The 20,844-nt window shown below is 49.4% G+C and overlaps 1 protein-coding gene across 1 annotated transcript; it reads left to right on the top strand.

Moving 5' to 3' along the window:
- The first annotated feature begins 225 nt into the window (after positions 1-225).
- Positions 226-15,855, top strand: LOC101986269 (leukotriene-B(4) omega-hydroxylase 2). The gene is made up of 12 exons (XM_005370890.1): positions 226-423; positions 4,384-4,528; positions 5,983-6,036; positions 6,118-6,245; positions 7,185-7,306; positions 9,874-10,147; positions 12,796-12,862; positions 13,060-13,189; positions 14,055-14,188; positions 14,282-14,346; positions 15,331-15,413; positions 15,687-15,855. Exons 1-12 carry the CDS (start codon positions 226-228, stop codon positions 15,853-15,855), a joined length of 1,569 nt encoding a protein of 522 aa, XP_005370947.1.
- The last annotated feature ends 4,989 nt before the right edge of the window (positions 15,856-20,844 follow it).

The following is a 20,844-nucleotide window of genomic DNA, read 5'->3' on the forward strand; positions in this document are numbered from 1 at the left end:
GCTGGGCCAGCACAGGGGTCAGCATCAGGTGTTGATTTCTGGCCACCGGTGTATATCTTCCTCCTGCATACTCTTCTCTTCCTTCATTTCTTCCTTCTCCTTCTCTTCTCCCTCTTCTCCTTGCCTTTCCCCTGCACTGCCCTGGGTCTCCCTACCTCCCCAGGCCTTCTCTCCAACCCTTTCCCATGCCTCAGGATCTCACCTTGTGTCCATTTGCCCTGCAGGATGCCACAGCTGAGCCTGTCCTGGCAGGGCCTGGAGCCTGCAGTAGCCTCCCTGTGGCTGTTCCTACCCCTGGCTGGGGCCTCTTGCCTCCTGGCTTACATCCTGGTCCAGGGTTACACTGCTTATGAAACCTCTCAACGCCTTCGCTGTTTCCCTCAGCCTCCCAAACGAAACTGGCTCTTAGGTCACCTGGGCCTGGTGAGTGAGGTGGGCCTGGGCTTTCAGGGAGGAAGGACTTGTGAGGAGGTCGGAATGGGCTCAGTAAGCTGTGAGCAGGGGAGAGTTGGGGTCTCGGACAGCAGAATGCATCATTCCAAGGAAAAGGTTCTGAGCCTTTTCCATCCCAAGTCTTCTCTGCATCCATCTCTAGGGGTCTTCCCCACGGACGGCCATGCTGCAGGGCTCCCAGCATGGGCTCCACAGACTGAGGACCCTGGTGTTCTCAAGTTCTCTGTGCTGGGCTTAAAGCCTCCCAAGGGGAGATCAGGACCAGTCCCCTGCCTCTGTCATATCTTTTCAGCACATCTCTGGCCTCCCACTGGTCACAAAAATGAACTGCAATCCCACCCAGGCACACAGGACTTGGCGGGGAGGGGTGCTGGGAGAGCTCTGAGGTCTGATTTCGTGCCCCCTTCAGTGTCTTTCTCTTATGCCTGACTTCTCTACTGAGATGTACCAATGAGCCCTGTTGCTCAATCCAGATATGAGCTTGTCACTGGCTTCCCCTTTCAGACTCCTTCCCAGAACCCATCCTCCACACCACACCTTCAGTGTTGACTTAGATCTGCTTTTCCCTCTGTGTGATTTGGTGACATTTGCTTTCCTTATAAATGGCATAGTGCCAGGGGCGCAGAAGTTCAGCTAGACCACAGGCTGCTCTGCCAGAGCCGGGTATCAGGCGATGACGGGTGAGAGCTGCCACCCTGGTGGAGACCTAGGGGTCACCTCTACTCTCTTGGGGTTCCCCAATATAGTCCTTCCTAGCAGGAGGTGCCAGGGGCTACATGGGTGCCACACTAGCTTTTCCTGGGTGGATGTGGACAAGTGTGTATTCACCCCGACAGGGCACCCAAGTGTCAAGTCCACTAGTGTCCAGCTTGTGAGAACAATGGGTTTATTAGGTGTTTTGACAGAGAATAGGAGAGGGCTTACTTATAGGACCCAAACAACTTATAAGGTCCTGCCCATGCTGAGTGACAGCTTCATGGAAGCTGGACCACAGAGTCCCGACTTCAAAATTCTCCTTTTCCTGTATACTCTAGCATATCCAAAGATACCGTCTCTCCAGACTCCAGCATATCCCAAGATATCACCTACTGCTGGGGGAGAGTCCCAGCTGGAGTCCCGGAAGAGGGTCTCCCGACCCCCTCTCTGGACTCTAAAAATTCTATCAGCATTACCATGGCTACTACTCTAGTGTTCTGCTGAGGTTGCCATGACTACCAGGAAACATTGGAAACGACATCCTGTTAGGCACAGATGGAAAAGTGCCATATAAAAATGGACCCCCTAGACTATGGGGGGATATGTGATACCCTGGAGACAAGTCCTGAGACCACACTATCTCCCCATGTGAGTTCCCCCTTGTGGTTGCCTCCGATGCTGGGACCGCAGGGGATGAGAAAATCCACCTTCCAAAGCCAGGGTGGACATGGTGCTGGCGAGAGACTTGGGGGAAGCATGAACTAACTGCTGCTTAGCCAGGACAAGCTTTGAGAGCTCGTGCATTTCCACCATCCAGACTCCTGATGCCTGTCTACCTTGGGGTCTCATGAGCCCCTCCCCAGCTTCCCAGAGGAGTGTTTCAATTTAGAGGAAACTGTCATGCTACATGTACCAACCCTGCCCGTGTTGAACGCCCAGAGCCTATCTGGTGACACTGGTTTGAAGGTTCTGGAAACTCCAGGAGGCAGGGTAGAGTTGGAAGACATAGGCCACCAGGGATGGGCTCTTGGGGGTGTCTTGTCCTCTGTCCTTTCTTATCTCTCTTTGATTCCTGTCCACGTGAGGTAAAGAAGTCCCCTACCATAGCTGCTGTTGTCGCGATGTGAAACATCAAGTTGGTGGGTTGAGCAGTCATGGACCTGATGCTCTGAAACCTGGAGTAGAGCGAGTCTTCCTCCTTTCGCTCACAGGTTCATAGACACAGCTAACACAGAGTCACAGGGGTTCTGGAGGAATCTGATGAGAATTCAGACAGTAATGGCTGCACTTAGAAATAGTGGCCATGCCCGTGAGGTAATGGCTGTGCCCATGAGGTAATGGCTGTGCCCGTGAGGTAATGGCTGTGCCCGTGAGGTAATAGCTGTGCCCATGAGGTAATGGCTGTGCCCAGGAGGTAATGACTGTGCTCATGAGTCTTTTTTTAAAAATGTTTTCTTTATTATATATTATCTATACAGTATTCTGCCTGCATGTACACCTGCAGACCAGAAGAGGGCATCAGATCTCATTACAGATGGTTGTGAGCCACCATGTGGTTGTTGGGAATTGAACTCAGGACCTTTGGAAGAACAGTCAGTGATCTTAACCTCTGAGCCATCTCTCCAGCCAACTCATGAATCTTTAAATGGGAAAAACCATTGTGCTTGTAGTTGGAGTAGAGGCTACCTGTTCTATGGAATTTTCTTCCAAATTGCAACATTCCTAACTGAAACATTTTCTCCAGAAAGGAAAGGGGGAGCGGGCGGTGGTGGCGCACACAATCCCAGCACTCGGGAGGCAGAGGCAGGTGGATCTCTGTGAGTTCGAGACCAGCCTGGTCTACAGAGCGAGTTCCAGGACAGGCTCCAAAGACACAGAGAAACCCTGTCTTGAAAAAATCAAAAAACAAAAAAAAAAGAAAGGAAAGGGGGGAAAAGCACCTCAGGAGGAATAGGAGATTCTTGGGGATCTTAACCCAACAATTTAAAAAGGGGTAAACATTTGCTGGACAGAGACTGACCAGACAAACTGCACACAGAAAGATATTCTGACTGTGGAGTTGCCTGTGAGCTGCATAGATAGCTCCATTGAGCTTTATTTTTCAGGAGCTTTCTGGGGTGGTGTGCAGTCTACAGCCAGCGACCCCATGGCTTTTCCAAGTGGGGCTCCCCATCAGAGAGTCACTCATCTGGTAGGTCAGCCTGTTGAACACTTTTGTCACCTACTGTATACTCTGATGGCCTCCAGCAACCCCAGCACTGGGGAGATGCAGCAGCTGAGTCCCCAGAGCTCTTTGTCTCACCAGTGAGCCTCAGGTCAGTGAGAAATTCTGTCTCAAGAAAACAAAGTTGGGCTGGTGAGATGACTCATCAGGTAAAGGTGCTGGCTGCCAAGCCTGGTGATTTGAGTTCAATTCCTGGACCCCACATGGTGGAAGGAGAAAACCAACTCCTGCAAGTTGTCTTCTGACCTCCACAATATACACCATAGCACATGACCCTGTAGTGATGAGGCGAGCAGGCCTGCTTTTCATCCCGCCCAGCTCCCACAGGGCTAGCTTAGCCCCGGAAATAACACAGAAACTGTATTCATTTAAACACTGCCTGGCCCATTAGTTCTAGCCTCTTATTGGCTAACTCTCACATCTTGATTAACCCATTTCTATTAATCTGTGCTTACCACGATGTCGTGGCTTACTGGGGAGATTCTAACTTACATCCATCTTGGGCCGGAGCTTCATGGCGTCTTCCCGACTCTGCTTTCTTCCTCCCAGAATTCTGTTCTGTCTTCCCCACATACCTATGTTCTGACCTATCAGGCCAAGCAGTTTTCTTTATTAATTAACCAATGAAAGCAACAGATAGATAGAAGACCCTCCTACATCATGACCCCACCAACAAACAGTATGTGATAAAAAATATTTGTAAAAAAATTTCAAATTGTATGGTACCTGAGGTTGACCTCTGGCCTCCATACTCTCACGCACATAATCATGTGCACATGTGCACACACACAAACATGCATACATAGATAAAATACAGTGTTTAGGATCTGAAGTGAGGATATGTCTTCTCTCCCAGGACTGAGGATGGGGCTGGGGGCACCCTGGCATGGCTCAGCCGTGTGAATAAAGTCCTGGATGGAATCCCTGGGACTCCCAGTGCCTCCCCACCCTATGTGTTCTCTCTGGCAACCCAGAGAAGCAAACACTGGGCAAGTCCTTTTCTTCTACAGATCAAGGCCTCGGAAGAAGGGCTCCTGTACATCCAGAGCCTGGTGCGAACCTTCAGGGATGTGTGCTGCTGGTGGGTGGGGCCGTGGCAACCTGTCGTACGCATATTCCACCCTGCCTTCATCAAGCCTGTGCTCTTGGCTTCAGGTAGACACCATGCTGGTCCCAGCTTGCACACCCGTGAGTCTCAGGTGACCTCAGTGCAGCCAGGAAAGACTGTGTTAGGAATGTCTCTGCTTTAGCTTCCTTCATTTTTTTCTTTTTCTTTTTTTTTTTTTTTTTTTTTTTTTTTTTTTTTTTTTTTTGGTTTTTCGAGACAGGGTTTCTCTGTGGCTTTGGAGCCTGTCCTGGAACTCGCTCTGTAGACCAGGCTGGTCTCGAACTCACAGAGATCCGCCTGCCTCAGCCTCCCGAGTGCTGGGATAAAAGGCGTGTGCCACCATCGCCCGGCCTACAGCTTCCTTCAAACCCACCCAACTCACCTGTGGGCATTTCATGTGGTATTTCGATGGCCTGCATCTTTCTAGTGTGTGTTGTTATCGGACTGCGCCTGGTTCTCACCTGGGTTTATATGACAATAGTTTCTCTGGGGTCACAGACAATTGGGACATGTTGGCTTCTCACTGGCACTTGTCTAAGGTGCTGGTAGCAACAGTCTTTTTTTTTTTTTCCTGGCATGTCTGAAGTCTGGGACCAGGAGTTTTCGGGGCTATGACTGAGACCTTCTGAGAAAAATCTGAGTAATGCTGAGGCCTGTTTAGGTCACATCAGGGAAGTTAATTTTATTATTTTTGCTTGTATTTAGTGTGTGCATATGTGTGTGTACCACAGAGCAAGTGTGGCAGTCAGGGGACACCTGTGGGAGTCATTTCTCTTCTTCCACTATGTGGCTCTCAGGAATTGAACTCAGGTCATCGGGCTTAGTGGCAGGCACCTTTACTTGCTGAGCATCTCACTGCTCCCAAAATGAACTTTTACCCTCTAGAACTATATTTTCCTAAACACTATATTTTATTTTATTTTATTTTCATTATGTAGCTCTGACTAGCTTGGAACTTATGCAGACCAGGCTAGCCTGGAGCTCACAGAGATCCACCTGCTTTTCTCTCCATAACCCTGGGGTTAAAGGCATGCTCCCCCATGCCTGGCCCAGAAATGGACTTTCAAATCACACCTGAAGCCTGCCAATGGGGAGTGCTGAGGTGTGCTTGTCACAGTTAGGGCAGATCATGTGTGTGTCAGTCATGTTAGCCTATGTGTGTCTCTGTCACGTGGCTGTGTCAGGAGATAGCAGCACGTGCTGGAGCGGACAGAGCACCGGGTCTCTGCAAAGGTCTGAAGAATGGGATGCTGTGCTTAGCAGGGCAAACATGCTCAACCACGCAGTAGCGTGTGAAGGCATGCTACAGTCTGTGTGTCACAGCAGGCTGAGGCCGCTCTGTCTGCTGCAGCTGCACGTCTGGCCTCTCTTCTCTCCCTCCCTCCCTGCCCCAATCCTACCATGTGTACTTGGAGGGGAGGGTACGGCTCCCAGGCTAAGGGCCCCATCCTTCCCTGCCCTCCCTCCTGCCATGGTTCCTGATGGTGGCTGTTCACATCAGCTTCAGTTGCTCCCAAGGACACCGTCTTCTACAGCTTCCTGAAGCCCTGGCTGGGTGAGTACGTGAGGAGCGGGGAACACCCCTGGGGGTCGGGGGAAAGTACTGTCCTTGCCCACTGCCACGCTGCTCCATTAGGAGATGGTCTCTTGATGAGCACTGGTGACAAGTGGAGCCGCCACCGTCGCATGCTGACACCCGCCTTCCATTTCAACATCCTGAAGCCTTACGTAAAGATTTTCAAGGACAGCACCAACATCATGCACGTGAGTTCCTGGAGCCCAGGCCCGTAGCTGAACCCCCAGGGAGGAAGAGCTATAGACAGACCTGGTCTCCGGTCCTTGCCTCAGATGGATGCTGTGATAAAAGACCCTACTGGAAGCGACTTACGGGTGGAGATCTCTTTGCCTCACACTCCACCGTTTGCGGAGTCACGGTGGCGGAAGCGTGAGGCAGCTGGTCCCATTGCGTAGTCAGGAAGCAGAGAGGGATGAAAGTGGGCGCTCAGATGACTTTCTCCTTTTGTACAGCCAAGGAGCCCAGTTGGGGCTGCCCACTTTTAAGATGAACCATCCAGTTTAGTTTATCTGTGTGTACATGCATGTACACCTGTGTGCATGTGCATCTGTGTGTGCATGTATACCTGTGTGTGCATGTACTCTGTGTGTGTGCATGTATACCTGTGTGTGTGTACTCTTGTGTGTGTGTGCATGTGTACCTGTGTGTGCGTGTACTCTTGTGTGTGCATGTATACTATGTGTATGCACGTACATCTGTGTGTATGCATGTAAACCTGTTTGTGGGAGCATACACCTGTGTGTACACACCTGTGTTTGCATGTACACCTGTGTGTGTGCACATGTATACCTGTGTACATGCATGCAGTGGAGATCAGAGATCGACTTTGGGTATCATTCCTTAGTTGCCATCCATCTTGCTTTTTTGACATAGGGTCTCTTGTTGCCTGGAATTCACCAATTAGGCTAAACTGGCTAGCCATTGAGCCCTAGGAACCCTCCAGTCTCCACCTCTCTGGGAATAGGATTACAGATACATACCACCATATGAGTTCCGTCTTGTTTTGGCACACAGCAAATCAGATTAAATCAGATGCTGTTTCAAGAGGTTCCTTTTTTGGTGGCTGGGGTTAGGAAGAGGTTCAAAGTCCCAAGGTCCAGCCCATTTCTGTTGCCTTCTCTGACCAGGCCAAGTGGCAGTGCCTAGCCTCCAAGGGAAGTGCCCGTCTGGACATGTTTGAACACATCAGCCTCATGACCCTGGACAGTCTGCAGAAGTGTGTCTTCAGCTTCAACAGCAATTGCCAGGAGTGAGTCCCTGGCCTGGCCTGGGGACCTGACCCATAGACACAAGGGAGGGGGACTGGAAGGGAGGGAGTGAGCAGTGCATGGTAGGGGATGCAGGGCCTGCATCCAGCAGTGAGGACGCATCTTGGAGATGAGGGTGTCTGGGGAGGTGGTGGCTCAGTTCTAAGGACCTGGAAAAGTTGGCCAAGTGATGTGAACTTCATTATGATATTTCAAGGAAACCACTGAGGGTGTTTAAGTTTGCAGTAGTCAGATTGTTCCCACTGTAACAAAATATCTGGGACAATTTCCATCAAGAGAAGAAGGATTGTTTGCGGCCAGGGTTTCAGAGGCTTCAGTCAGTTGGCTCCTGTGATGAGGCAGTAGCTCAAAGTCGGAACATGGAGAAGAAAGAGGAGGCTTGTCAAAGTAAAGAGAGAGACGGTGGAGGGGCTCATCGGTCCCCACCCGGGGTTACAGTCCCTGGGGCTCTGAAGGCTTGCAGAGGAGATGTAAACAAATATCTACTCATCTCAGGTAGGGAACCTGTGGCAGACCAAAGGATACCTCAAAAGTCCAACTTGGTGAACCAATGAATACCATAGGGGTCACTTACAGAAGCAGAAATGACTCACAGACAGCTGCATCACCAAAGCACACACACCAGTAGGGCTGACAGCTCACAAAGCTGGAAGCTCAGAGCTCTCTGCAGCCCTACAGCTCAGAGGGTCTCCTCTCTCCAGCAGTCCTTACTAATGTAATGTTGGAGAAGGATGGGCCTTGTGAACCTGGTGAGTTTCAGGAATTACCTGAGACTAGATGTTTACTTCCTGAGTCTTAAAGAATCTTGCTCCAGCAGGGAATGTTTCAACTCAGAGGAAAGTATAGTACAATAGGGCAGTTAATGGAAACAGAGAGATACTTTCTTCAGTGGTGTAACCACTGGTAAGTGGTGCACACTCCTGCAAGTATAGTACAATAGGGCAGTTAATGGAAACAGAGAGATACTTTCTTCAGTGGTGTAACCACTGGTAAGTGGTGCACACTCCTGCAAATAACTCTAATTAAACTCACTGAGTCACCAGTGATACCAATTAGTAATTATAGACATGGAAGTGGAAAGAAGACAAGTGGGGAAGAGGAAGGGGAGGGACCTGGGTGGTGGAGGAGGAAGGGGAGGAGCCTGGGTGGAGGAGGAAGGGGAGGAGTCAAGTATCCACACTGTACTCTGGGACATAGAGGCAGCTCACACAGACTCAATAAAGGACAGGAAATGGACAAGAGTCTCAGGGCTCTTTCCTGTGGTGGATTAACTGACTTTTCCCCCTGGGACAGTCAACCAAACACTTCTTTCCCTAAGGTGGGCACTCAGGATAGACCAAAGTCCACCTCTGTAAGACCAATGAGTACTGAGGCAAAGACACAGCTCTCACCCAAAGGGGAGAAAAAACTGCTTATTCTGGAGCCAAATATGAGTGACAGTGGCCCTGAAGTTGACTCGGGTTTCCCCACACTCTATGTTTCAGCATGGTCAGAATTAGAAGATAACAGAAGGAAGTCATAGATTGGGGGAGTGTGGAGAGTTGGTTCAGGGTTAAGAGCACTTGTTGGTCATGTGCAGGGTCCAGGTTCAGTTCCATCCCCGCCAGGGTAGCTCACAGCCATCTGTAGCTCCAGTTCTAGGGGATCCTGCTTTGACCTCTGTGGGCACTAGACATGCACACGGTGCACATGTATACACGCAGGCGAAGCACTCACACATAAAATAAAATAAATAAATTTAAAGATAGTTAAAGTCATAAATCAAGGCACTTTAAAAATGAAGGAAACATCAGGTCGGTAGGTTAATGTGGATTGGGGATGTCCACTGTGGGCTCGGGAGTCATCTGACAACACACTTAGCCTTTGTTGTTTGCTGGGAACTATGGCTTTGTTAAGTTACTGCATTTGAAAAGGTTTCACTTGTTAGTCACAAGTCACAGAGATGGGCAAGAAATGGTGACTGTTACGGGGGCTAAAGACAGTCCAGGCTGTAGTTAGATTCTGCACCTGAAGCATTCCAGGTCTCCACAGTTCCTGAAATTCTAATCAGCGAAGCAGCCTTGCAGAAGCTCAAGATCAAGTGCAGTTCCTCCTAGGAGCGCCTGTCACAAGGCTTGCTGGACATACAACGCACAGTAGAAGGGTTACTTCTAGGAGCTGCACCATCACCGACACCTTCCTCATCGTGGATGGTGACCTCACGGATGTACATGGAGTCCCACTTTCTAGATAACTTGTGGCAGGTGGTAGGGGACAGAGAGAAATAGTTGGAGTTGGAGGTAAGGGTCTTCTGACCCTCCTTTCCTCCATCTACTGGGAGGCACTAATAGGTCTGATACTATCACCAGAGACCTGGGTACCACTGTGTTGTACATGTTGCCGTGTACAATAGTTGCCATGGCTCCTGGGTAAAGTCCAAGGTGGCATCAAGAGTAAACACAGGCTTCTAGCTTCTCCATCCCCATGGGCAGCAGCTCCTGGCTGCTGACATGTTTCTCAGTGTTCATGTATGTTAAAGCTTCACCTCCTCTATGCTGACACCCTCCAGGAAGCCTAGTGAGTACATTGCTGCCATCTTGGAACTTAGTGCCTTAGTGGCCAGAAGGCACCAGAAGCTGCATCTGCATGTGGACCTGCTCTATCACTTCACCCGGGACGGGATGCGCTTCCGGAAGGCCTGCCGCCTGGTGCACAACTTCACCGACGCTGTCATCCAGGAGAGGCGTCGCACCCTTCCTGATCAGGGTGAAGATGATGATGTCCTCAAGGCCAAGGCCAAGGCCAAGACTTTGGACTTCATTGATGTGCTGTTGTTGAGTAAGGTGGGTTTCTTAAGGGAAGCAGATGTCTGGGGCTGGAATGACAAAGCTGAGCATGCTCTGTCCTTACTATGTCCTGGACCCTATGCAGCCTCCACTCACCACTGGAACCTGACCCTGAGCCCTTCACCACCAGGCAAACTAAAATGTCTGGAACCCTGCTTGACTATCTATATCCATTGAGTCACCTCTGACTAGAGAGGGGCTCTGGGCACAGGAAGGCTGTTCTTGACTTCCCAACTATGGGTCTTTGCACATAACATGTACAAAGGGTGGGAAGGAGACCCTGAATACCAGCCATGCCAGCTCTCCTCATCCCCATTTGCCAGGCCCCTAGAGTCACATGGGCATGGGTGAGAAAGGAATAAAACCCAGGGTAATATACCGTTGATATTGTCATGTCAAAGTAGAAAGGGTCAGAACCCTTCAGGAGAGACCCAGCCACGGTGGGTGTGCAGCATTTGCTAACATAGCCAGGGGCAGAGTCTTGCACAGACCAGTGGACAGTGAGAGCTGATTTCTCCTCTCCTTTGGGGCTAGGGACAGGGCTCAGTTGATATAGTACTTGGCTAGCATGCACAAGGCCCTGGGTTCCATCCCAGCACTTTGTAAACAGGACATGGTGGTCCCTCCCTGTCATCCCAGCATTCATGTGTTGGAGGCAGGCAGGTCAGAAGTTTAAGACTATCCTTGCCTACAGAGTGAGTCTAATGTCAGTCTGGGTTACATGAGACCTGGTCTTACAAAGAATTGAGGGAAAGAAAAGAGATGGATCTTAACATAGAGGGCAGTGGGCAGTTTGAGGATAGGGGGAACACGCCATACATCAGTGGCTTTAGAGATAATGACACAGGGACTCCTATAGCTGAAGCTCTGGGGACCTTTGAGTTTTAGAGGAGAAGTTAGTGTCATTGAGCAGTAGGCACATCTTCTTATGACTGTGCTCAGCAGCCTGGTGCCCAGGAGCAGAACAGTCCATTTGGCAATAACAGCAGCTAGGATGACAGATGGCAAAGCTCCCCATTCCCAGGATCTCCTTAGTGGGCAATGAAATACTTTTACCTGTATATGTAGCATTAAAAGAAAACTTTGTGCATGTGTTCCCGTGTTGTGTAGGTCTGTGCTCATGTGTGCATGCTTTTCAGAGAACAGAGGTTGGCATTGAGTGCCTTCCTAGATTGCTCTCCATCTTGTTGTATTTTTAAAATGGTTTTAGGTTTATTTATTATATTGTACATGTATCAATGTTCTGTCTGCTTATATGTGCACTCTATATGTGCCTGGTGTCCCAAGGGAGTGAGAAGATGGCTTCAGATCTCCTCGACCTGGAGTTATAGTTGTGAGGCACCTTGTGGGTGCTGGGAATTGAATCAGGGTCTTCTATAAGAGTAGTCAGTGCTCTTAACCACTGAGCCATCTCTCCAGCCCCTCCACCTTGCTTTACTTATTACATTTGATTGATTGATTGATTGATTGATTGATTGATTGATTGATTGATTGATATGTGTGGGGTATGTGTGTGCTCCCAGGTCACAGAACAACTTGGGAGCTGGTTATCTCCTTCCACTATGTAGTAGCATCCTTGACTTCAAACTCCTGTCAAACTCATGTCTTCAGACTTGAAGGTGAGTGCCTTTACCTGCTGAGCCATCGCACCAGGTCACTGAGGCAGGATCTGTCACCGAACCTGGAGCTCAGTGATCAGCAGCACTGGGTAGTTAAGAGCTCCAGGAACCCGCTTATCTCACCTGTCCAGGCGCACCATGCCTGGCTTTTATGTGGGTGCTACGACTCTGAACTCAGGTCCTTGCAAATGCTTTACCGACTGGAGCCACTTCCCACCCCTGGGGCGGTCACAGCTATTATCTTCAAGCAGCACGGGTTGAATGCTATAAGGGTTGAGGCTTCCTCAGGACAGCTGTCACATCTGTGTCTGCTTCCCTGTGAAGAGGAAGGATGAGGAATGGCCACAGGAGTGAGGAAGGAGGAAGGGAGAGAGCAAACTGTGCTCTGAAAGGTGAACTGGGTTTACTTACTGACATCTACAGGCATGCAAGCCAAATATTATCTCCCAGGAGATAAGACACTTGGGTTTCTATTTTAATAGCATTTTAAAATCACGCTATTTATTTGTTCATTTATTATTTGTTTGTTTGTTTATTGTGTGTGTCTCTGTGTGTGGGTGCCTATGCCTCAGTACACACAGGGGCCAGAGGACCACTTCAGGGAATAGATTTTCTCCTTCCATGTGGATCTCAGATTAACCTCAACTCATCAGGCTTGTGACAAGAGCCTTCCTCTGCAGAGTGATCTCTCTGGCCTTTTCCTAGACACACACGGGAGCATGCTCTTTGGCAGCTGTCCTGCGTCTGTCTGCAAAGGCAATCCACATTCAACTCCAGGGTGCCACTCCCTTCTCCAGACACTTGTAGTGCAGGATAAAGAACATTGATGAGTTGCTGCTTCCTCCATAGGCCAGCAGCCAGGGATGATATCATTGGCGTGGGGACTCTGGTGACGGTGATTAACACAAGGACAGAGTTGTGGTTGATTGGGTATTGTGATGGACCAGGGGTCTTCAGAGACTGTCCCTCTGTTAGACACAGGAGTCCTCCAAACTGGTACCATTTGGTGTCTTGCTTCGTCTTCAGGATGAACATGGAAAGGCACTGTCTGATGAGGATATCCGAGCAGAGGCCGACACCTTCATGTTTGGAGGTGAGCCTTCTGTGAACTGCTGCAGAGAGGGAAGGGGTCTGTCTGGGCATCCTGGTGACATGGCAGGCAGACCCTGGATCCCTCTGTTCCTTCCCCTTCCCTGTCCTTCCTGGCAATTACACTTCCCAGGGACTGAGCCACCTATGTGGTAATACTGAAGTAGCCCACAGACCCCAGGCTGCCTGTCTGTCCCTCAGGCCATGATACCACGGCTAGCGGGCTCTCCTGGGTCCTGTACAACTTGGCAAGGCACCCAGAATACCAGGAGCGATGCCGGCAGGAGGTGCGGGAGCTCCTGAGGGACCGTGAACCTGAGGAGATTGAATGGTAAGTGCAGGTCCGGGGTGTCTCTGAGCCCCTCTCTTCGGCTCCTTTCTCTAGAGAAAAGACAAGAAGTGAGAGGAAAAGAGAAAAGAGGAGGCTTTTACATAGGAGAGAGGGACTTTGAAAGATGGAGGTGAAGGGGGAGGAAAAGGAATGAGGGAGTGGGAGACAGAAAGCTGTGTGTGTACGTGTTTGTGTGTGTGTGTGTGCATGTGAGGGCAGTGCTTGCAGAAGCTGGAAGAGTGTGTCAGAGTCTCTAGAGCTGGAGTTGCACAGCAGTTGAGAGCTGTCTGATGTAGGTGCTGAGGACTGCAGTCGGGTCCTCTTAACTGCCGAGCATCTCTCTGCCCATTTGTTGACTTTTTATACTGTTGTTATTAGATGTTGAGGTCTCTCAGGAAAAGATTCTAAAGCTATCTGACTAAACTTTCTTTGTACTTCCCTAGTTCTTTGATTTAAAAATCTTTTGATTAATTAAAAGTTAATTGCTAATAAACACACAATTAAACTAACTAATCAGTAAGTTAACCAACTGTTAATTAGTAGTAATGTATTTTGAGATGGAGTGTCACTGAGTACCATGGGCTGGTCTGAAGCTCATAATCCTCCTGTCTCAGCCTTCCACTGTTGGATTTTTGTTTTTGTTCTCGTTTTTAAAAATTACGCTGTTGGGGACTGAACTCAAGTGTTCAGACTTGTTGGCAGGTGCTTTTACTCACTGAGCCATCTACTCGGCCTGTGCTTTCACAATGCTCAAGTACCTCATCTCAAGATTATTTTATTATAGGGAGAAAGGTTTCACTGGGTCAAAGAGGAGCTAAGGGCCCTCACTTTGACCTGATGACCTGCTGGCTGGGGTTCTTTTCAGGGACGACCTGGCGCAGCTGCCCTTCCTCACCATGTGCATCAAGGAGAGTCTGCGGTTGCATCCCCCGGTCACTGCTATCTCCCGCTGCTGCACTCAGGACATTGTGCTCCCAGATGGTCGGGTCATCCCCAAAGGTGCCCATAGCATGGGGGAGGAGAGGGAGGGTCCTGGGCAGACAGTGGGTCCAGCACGCTCAGTTTGTCTTGACTGCCTCACTTCCTCCATAGGTGTCATCTGCAGAATAAGTATTTTTGGGACCCATCACAATCCAACTGTGTGGCCTGACCCCGAGGTTCTGTCTTTTTATTCTCCTATGCTGTAGGCTGCAGTTTTAGAGGAGAAGGCATGTGTGTGTGTGTGTGTGTGTGTGTGTGTGTGTATGTGGAGCAGGCTGTCCTTGACCTCAAGCTGTAGCTGATGATGTAAAACTTCTGATCCATCTGCTTCCACCTCTTGAGTGTTGGGATGACAGGTTTCCGGCACTGTGCCTGGTTTATATGGTGCTGGAGATGGGATCCAGGGCTTTCTGCCCACTAGGCAAGTGCTCTATGTACTCAGCTACCTCCCCAACCCTAACCATAGGTCGTACGAAGCAGGGTCTTGGGGATTACAGGCTAACTTGGAAAGCCTACATAGCCAAGATTGGCACCGAACCACTGATCCTCCTGCCTCCACCTCTGGGGTGCTGAGATGACAGGTTTTCACCCATTCAGTTTTATGCTTATAGAAGGAGCGGCAGGCTGCATTCCTGCCCAGCTCCCGCACAGCTAGCTTTACCCAAAATAATTACACGGAAACTGTATTCTTTTAAACACTGCTTGGCCCATTAGCTCTAGCCTCTTATTGGCTAACTCTCATATCTTGATTAACCCATATTTAGTAATCTGTGTAGCACCACGAGGTAGTGGCTTACCAGGAAAGATCTTAACCTGTGTCCATCTCAGAGAGGAGAGGCATGGCGACTGCCTCACTTCCCTTCTTCCCAGCATTCTGTTCGGTCTGCTCCGCCTATCTAAATTCTACTATCTGCTATCGGGCCAAGCAGCTTTCTTTATTAATTAACCAATGAAAGTAACAGATAGAAAGAAGACACTCCCACATTATATGCTGGTGTGGAAATGGAATCCAGGGCTTCCAGCTGCTCCTAGCCTAGGCAAGCACTCTACCAGTCGCGGGAGGCAGAGACATCAGTTCTTACCTTCCACGCGGAGGACTCTCGGCTCCTGGTTGTGGTGGCAAAAGGCACTCACCCAGCAGATCTTTGTATCTCCTGCAGGTCTATAACCCCTTCCGATTTGATGCAGACAGCTCCAAGGGTAGGCCATCGCTGGCTTTTATTCCCTTCTCCGCAGGGCCCAGGTGAGGCCAGGAGTGAGGGGGCGGGATCTGGGGCTGATAAGCAGGAGGAGTTGGGGTGGTGTGGGGGTGCAAAGGTTTGGGGAACCAGGGAGGGGAAGGTGAAGATCCCCTCTCCATGCTCAGAGTCCCTCCCTAGACCGTTTGGTTACTGGTCTGGATCAGGCTCCGGGCATGCAGATGTCCATGCATTGGTCCAGGGCCAGGTTCTAGTGCTGGGTTGGTTCGGGGTGGGGTCTAGAACATAATCAGAGTTCCCACCCTGCCCTCCCACAGGAACTGCATCGGGCAGACTTTTGCCTTGAGCGAGATGAAGGTGGCGCTGGCGCTGACCCTGCTGCGCTTCTGCATCCTGCCGGACGACAAGGAGCCACGCAGGAAGCCGGAGCTGATCCTGCGCGCAGAGGGTGGGCTATGGCTGCGGGTGGAGCCGCTGAGCACGTAGTGACCCCACACCTGGCCTCGGACCACCCCCATCCCGCGAGCATTTCCAGCAATAAAAATCTTTGTCACCGGTGTCTGAGCCTGGCCAAACATCAGCAGGGAGGCTCCCATGAGCCACAGGCAGCCATGGAAGGTGTTTGAGCAGTAGAGGGACAGGTCGGATTTGGAGGACGGGAAGATCAATATTGTTACTGAAAAATTTCTGCACCCCAATAAGCCTCTCTGCCGACGCAATAATCAGAATCAGACCAAATCAAACCGAATTAGAAAAAGTCCAGGTTTGATGGATATAAGGGCTCCCGGATGACTTTCCAGCCTCCCAGAGAGCAGACGGGAAAGGAAGACGACCAGAAAACCTCGTGTTTGGGCTCTGGGGAAGGGGACAGTTTAAATACCCTGTGGTAACCGTCTTCAACATCTCGGGAAAGGGATCACCATTTGGTGGGCTTTCTAGGGGGGCGGAATATGGACTGAGACAATTTCCAGGGGAGGGGATTTGGGGTAGAACTTCCACACAAACATTCCAGACTCTTTGGATATATGGATGCCAAGGACTGAGGAGGCAAAGCCCTGGGCACACCTGTGGAAGGATTATCTGTATTAAGCCAACTGAGGTGGAACGATCTCCGTGGTAACTGTAGGTGGCACCATTACCGAGTTTGGGTTCTGGGTTGAACAAAAAGAAAGAAGCAAACCTTTGGTGAGGACTGACAGGTTAAGGTCACCGGCTCTGCTTAAAGGATTGGGGTTCAGCTCCCAGCATCCACATGGGGCTCACAACCGTTCGTAACTCTGATTCCAGGAAATCCCACGTCTTCTGGCTTCCACGGGTGCCAGGCATGCATGTAGGGTAGGCAAAATAGCCATATACTTTAAATAAAATAATGGTTTTGGGTTGTTTTTTTTTTCAATTTTTTGAGAAAGGGTTTCTCTGTGTAGCCCTGGCTGTCCTTGAACTCACAGAGACTTGCCTCCTGTGTGCTGGGATTAAAGGCATGTGGCAACCACTGCCCAGCAAATAAAATAAATCTTAAACACACAAAAAAAGGAGCAAGTGAGTTGAGCACCATGTGGCCAGCTACCTCATGCCCCTGCCACCAAACCATTCCCACCGTGTTGGACTGCGACTTGAGCTGAGAACCAGAATTAACCTTCTCTGTTTTCGTTACTTTTCTATCGCTGTGAAGAGACACAGCGACGGGGAACTGTACAGAGTCTATAAGTCTATACTGTACTATAGTGTGCTGTAGAAGAAGGTGTTTACTGAGAGCCTACAGTTCCAGGGGGTGAACCCCTGACTCTCATGGCAGGGAGCACGGTGGCAGCAGGCAGGCATGGTACCGGAGCAGTAGCTGAGACCTTATGTCTCATCCACAAGCATGAGGTAAAAAGAACTAACCGGGAATGGCCTGAGCTTTTGAAACCTCAAAGTCCCCTGGCTCAGTGACACACCTCTCCCACAAGGCCACTGTATTAGTAAGGATTCTTCAGAGAAACACAGCTTATAGACTGAATGTCTATAAACGGGACCTAGTAGAGTGGCTCGCAGGCTGTGGCCCGAGTGTTCTAACAGGGACTGTTTAACAAAGGAAAGGCCCGGGATCCAATAGTTGTTTGGCTTATGAGGTAGGATTGTCTCAGCTGGTTTTTAGTATATGCCAGAATCTTGAAGAAGCAAACCACAGTGCAGGAATTGTCAACCTGTGGGTCGTGACCCCTTTGGGGGTCGAACAGCCCTTTCCCGGGAGTCACCTAAGACAAAACACGGATATTTACATTATGACTCGTAACAGTAGCAAAATTACAGTGATGAAGTTACAGTGAAATTACTTCAATGGCTGGTGGTCAGCACCACATGAGGAACTGTTTTAAAGGGGCAGCACAGCATTGGGAAGGTGGAAAGCCTGCTGTAATGCCAGCGAGGAATGAATTTACCAGCAAGACCACGGGCAAGCAGGCAAACAGCGAGGCCTCCTTCCTCCATGTCCTTTCTGTAAGCTACCAGCAGAAGACGTGACCCACATTAAAGGTGGGTCTTCCTACCTCACATGATCTGATCAAGTAAAATCCCTCAGAGGTGTACCAAGCAGCTTGGGTTTTCGTTAATTCCAGACGTGGCCAAGTTAAAAGCTAGAAATAGCCATCACAGTCACACTAACCCTTCCCAAACATTTCCACCAAGGAGGGACCAAGCACTCAAACTACGATCCTACGGGGCTATTCTCATCCAGACCACCCCGCTCCCTTATCTTCCGAGGGTGTTCCGTGACAGCATCCGGACACGCAGTCAAGGAAAGGGCATGCCCAAGACTCTGCGCCAGAGAGGAAAGTTCGCAAAGGGCTGGTCAAGAGTGCAGAGGAGCGCCGGCAGCCCCGCAGGATTCTTGACTCCCTTCCCGTGTCAGCCCCGCATGGTCCCATTGGTGACTTCTTCTGCCTTCTGAGACCCCCCTGTTTGCTCCGTGAACCCTCTGATGATACATGCTGGCCAAGAGAGACAGGCTTAGCCCTCACTGTCAGCCCAGGGCCGTCACAGATGTCAGGAGGTGCATCCTCTCCTCCCCAGCTTTGCTCCAGTCTTCATGTCTATTACGGAACACCCGGAGCATTTGGGGGTAGCATGGAGGAGGTCAGGGATATTCCATTTGACTCCTTAGATTTAAAGCTGAACCCCGGGAAGAAAAAAATCCCCTTCGAAGAGCCAGGGACCCGTAGAGCGCCTGAATGCTCCACTGTGTGACAGGGCAAGTCAGCCCCTCTCTCTGTCCTTCAGCTTCCTCATCATATATAACGGGGAGCAATCTGACACAACTCTAAGGAGCGAGCATAAGGGATTTGGGGTTGTGCCTGGTACATAATAAGAGCCTCGGTGGGAATCACAAGCCTCTCTTGGGAGCCTCGGTGGGTATCACAAGCTTCTCTGGGCACCGTTAATTCATTTTTTACACTCAAAGGCAGGTGATCTAGTATGTGTGCTTGTTGCAGCAGCTCTGCTTACCTTGGTGGCTCTGCATATATTTACAAGACGGGTTGAAAATCAGTTTATTGCTATTATTATTTTTCATATGTTTATTATTCATTTTGGGAATGACCATTCAAATGTTTGGTATATACAATTGTTTTGTAATATAAAATATTCTGTACATTAATTCTCATATATTTATACATTATAAATACATAAGGCATTATAATTTAGTATATGTCATATAGGAATTAGAATAACAAAAAGCCTGTTACTAAAATTTCACAAAAATAAGAAAGATAGTATATTAAAATAGTAATAATATTTATGAGAGTCATCACCTAAAATCATAGGTTGCTTATATCTCATAACAATGTATTATAGATTTTTTTTTATAAAATAGATCTTTTCATACAGTATGTTCCCATTACAGTCTCTTCTGCCCCAACTCCTCCCAGTTCCTCCCCACCTCCTCTTCCATCCAGGCCTACTTTCTTCCTGTCTCCCACTAGAAAACAACTTCTAAGGGATAACATAAGATAAAATAAAATGTAATGAGAATAGGACAGAGCAAGCAAGCAGTGGGGAAAGAGCCCGAGAGAGCGCAGCAGAGCAGCTGTAAACCCAGAGTCTGCTCGTCCGCATGCTCAGGAACCCCATAAAACACAACATCAGAAGCAAACACTTGTGCAAAACCTGTAGGGTGACAAATAAATACAAACAAAATAAAATACAAGAAAAAAAAAGTCCTGACATGACATTAAGAGACACGGAACTCCTGCAGAAGTGTTGAGCAATTCTGTTGGCCGGCGTGGGCTGGTCATGCAGCCTGCCCTTTACAGTACTTTGTTTCTCCAGTGAGACACCCTCGGAGAATACACTTCATTTGCCAGTGTCAGTGTCTGGGTTAGGCCGGGGGCCAAGTCTGCTTCTCCTTCCGGTCTGGGTTAGGCCGGGGGCCAAGTCTGCTTCTCCTTCCTGTCTGGGTTAGGCCGGGGGCCAAGTCTGCTTCTCCTTCAGGCTCTAGGATTCCCTCTGGCGCAGACCGGAGCAGGCCGTGCGTGCGTGAGTCCCTCTGTACAGCTGCTGTGCTAGATGATGGGCCTTATTTCCTTGGTGTCCTCCATGCCTTCTGGATCCTTTTCTTTTTTGGTTTTTCAAGACAGGGCTTCTCTGTGTAGCTTTGGAGCCTGTCCTGGAACTCACTCTGTAGACCAGGCTGGCCTTGAACTCAGAGATCAGCCTGCCTCTGCCTACAGAGTGGTTAGGATTAAAGGCGTGTGCCACCACCAGCATCCGTTCTGGATCTTACATTCTTCCTGCCTCCTCTTCTTCAGGGTTCCCTGAGCTCTGAGGGGAGGGATTTGGTGGAGACATCCCACTTAGGGCTAAGAGTGCCAACATCTCTGATTCTCTGCATACCGTCTGGCTCTGAATCTCTGTATTTGTTCCCATCTGTCTCAGGAGAAAGCTTCTCTGAAGGCAGCTAAGGAAGGCACTGGTCTATGAGAGCGGCAGAGTCCCTTCATTGCTATGTTCCTTTTGTAGAGCAGGAGTATTTGGTTTTACCCAAGGTTCCCAAGGGTTATATAGTCTCTGGTCCTTGTTCACTCAAGCAGTGTTGGACTTGGGTTACATCTTATGGTGTGGGCCTTACATCAAATCAAATGTTAGGTGGTTACTCCCTCAAGCTTTGTGCCACCATTGTCCTAGCATATCTTGCAGGCAGGACACCATTGTAGATGGCTGGGTCAGTGTTTATATTTCTCCTTTGGTCACTTTCAGAGTACCTTCTAGTGCCAAGAACACTAGACAGGAGGGATGAAGGCCCTGGAAAGGCACCAGTTTGACTTCATGTTCAATGAGTTGTGTAGGTATTATTTTCAGCAATAGGGCCTTGCCACCAATTTGGCCTTGCCATCAATTTGCTATCATCATCATTATTGTTGTTATTATTATTTTGTATATATGTAAATGTATGCACTCTTTCTCGCTCTCTCTCTCTCTCTCTCTCTCTGTGTGTGTGTG

The sequence above is a fragment of the Microtus ochrogaster genome, unplaced genomic scaffold (assembly GCF_000317375.1).
Source record: "Microtus ochrogaster isolate Prairie Vole_2 unplaced genomic scaffold, MicOch1.0 UNK89, whole genome shotgun sequence".
Classification (NCBI taxonomy): Eukaryota; Metazoa; Chordata; class Mammalia; order Rodentia; family Cricetidae; genus Microtus; species Microtus ochrogaster.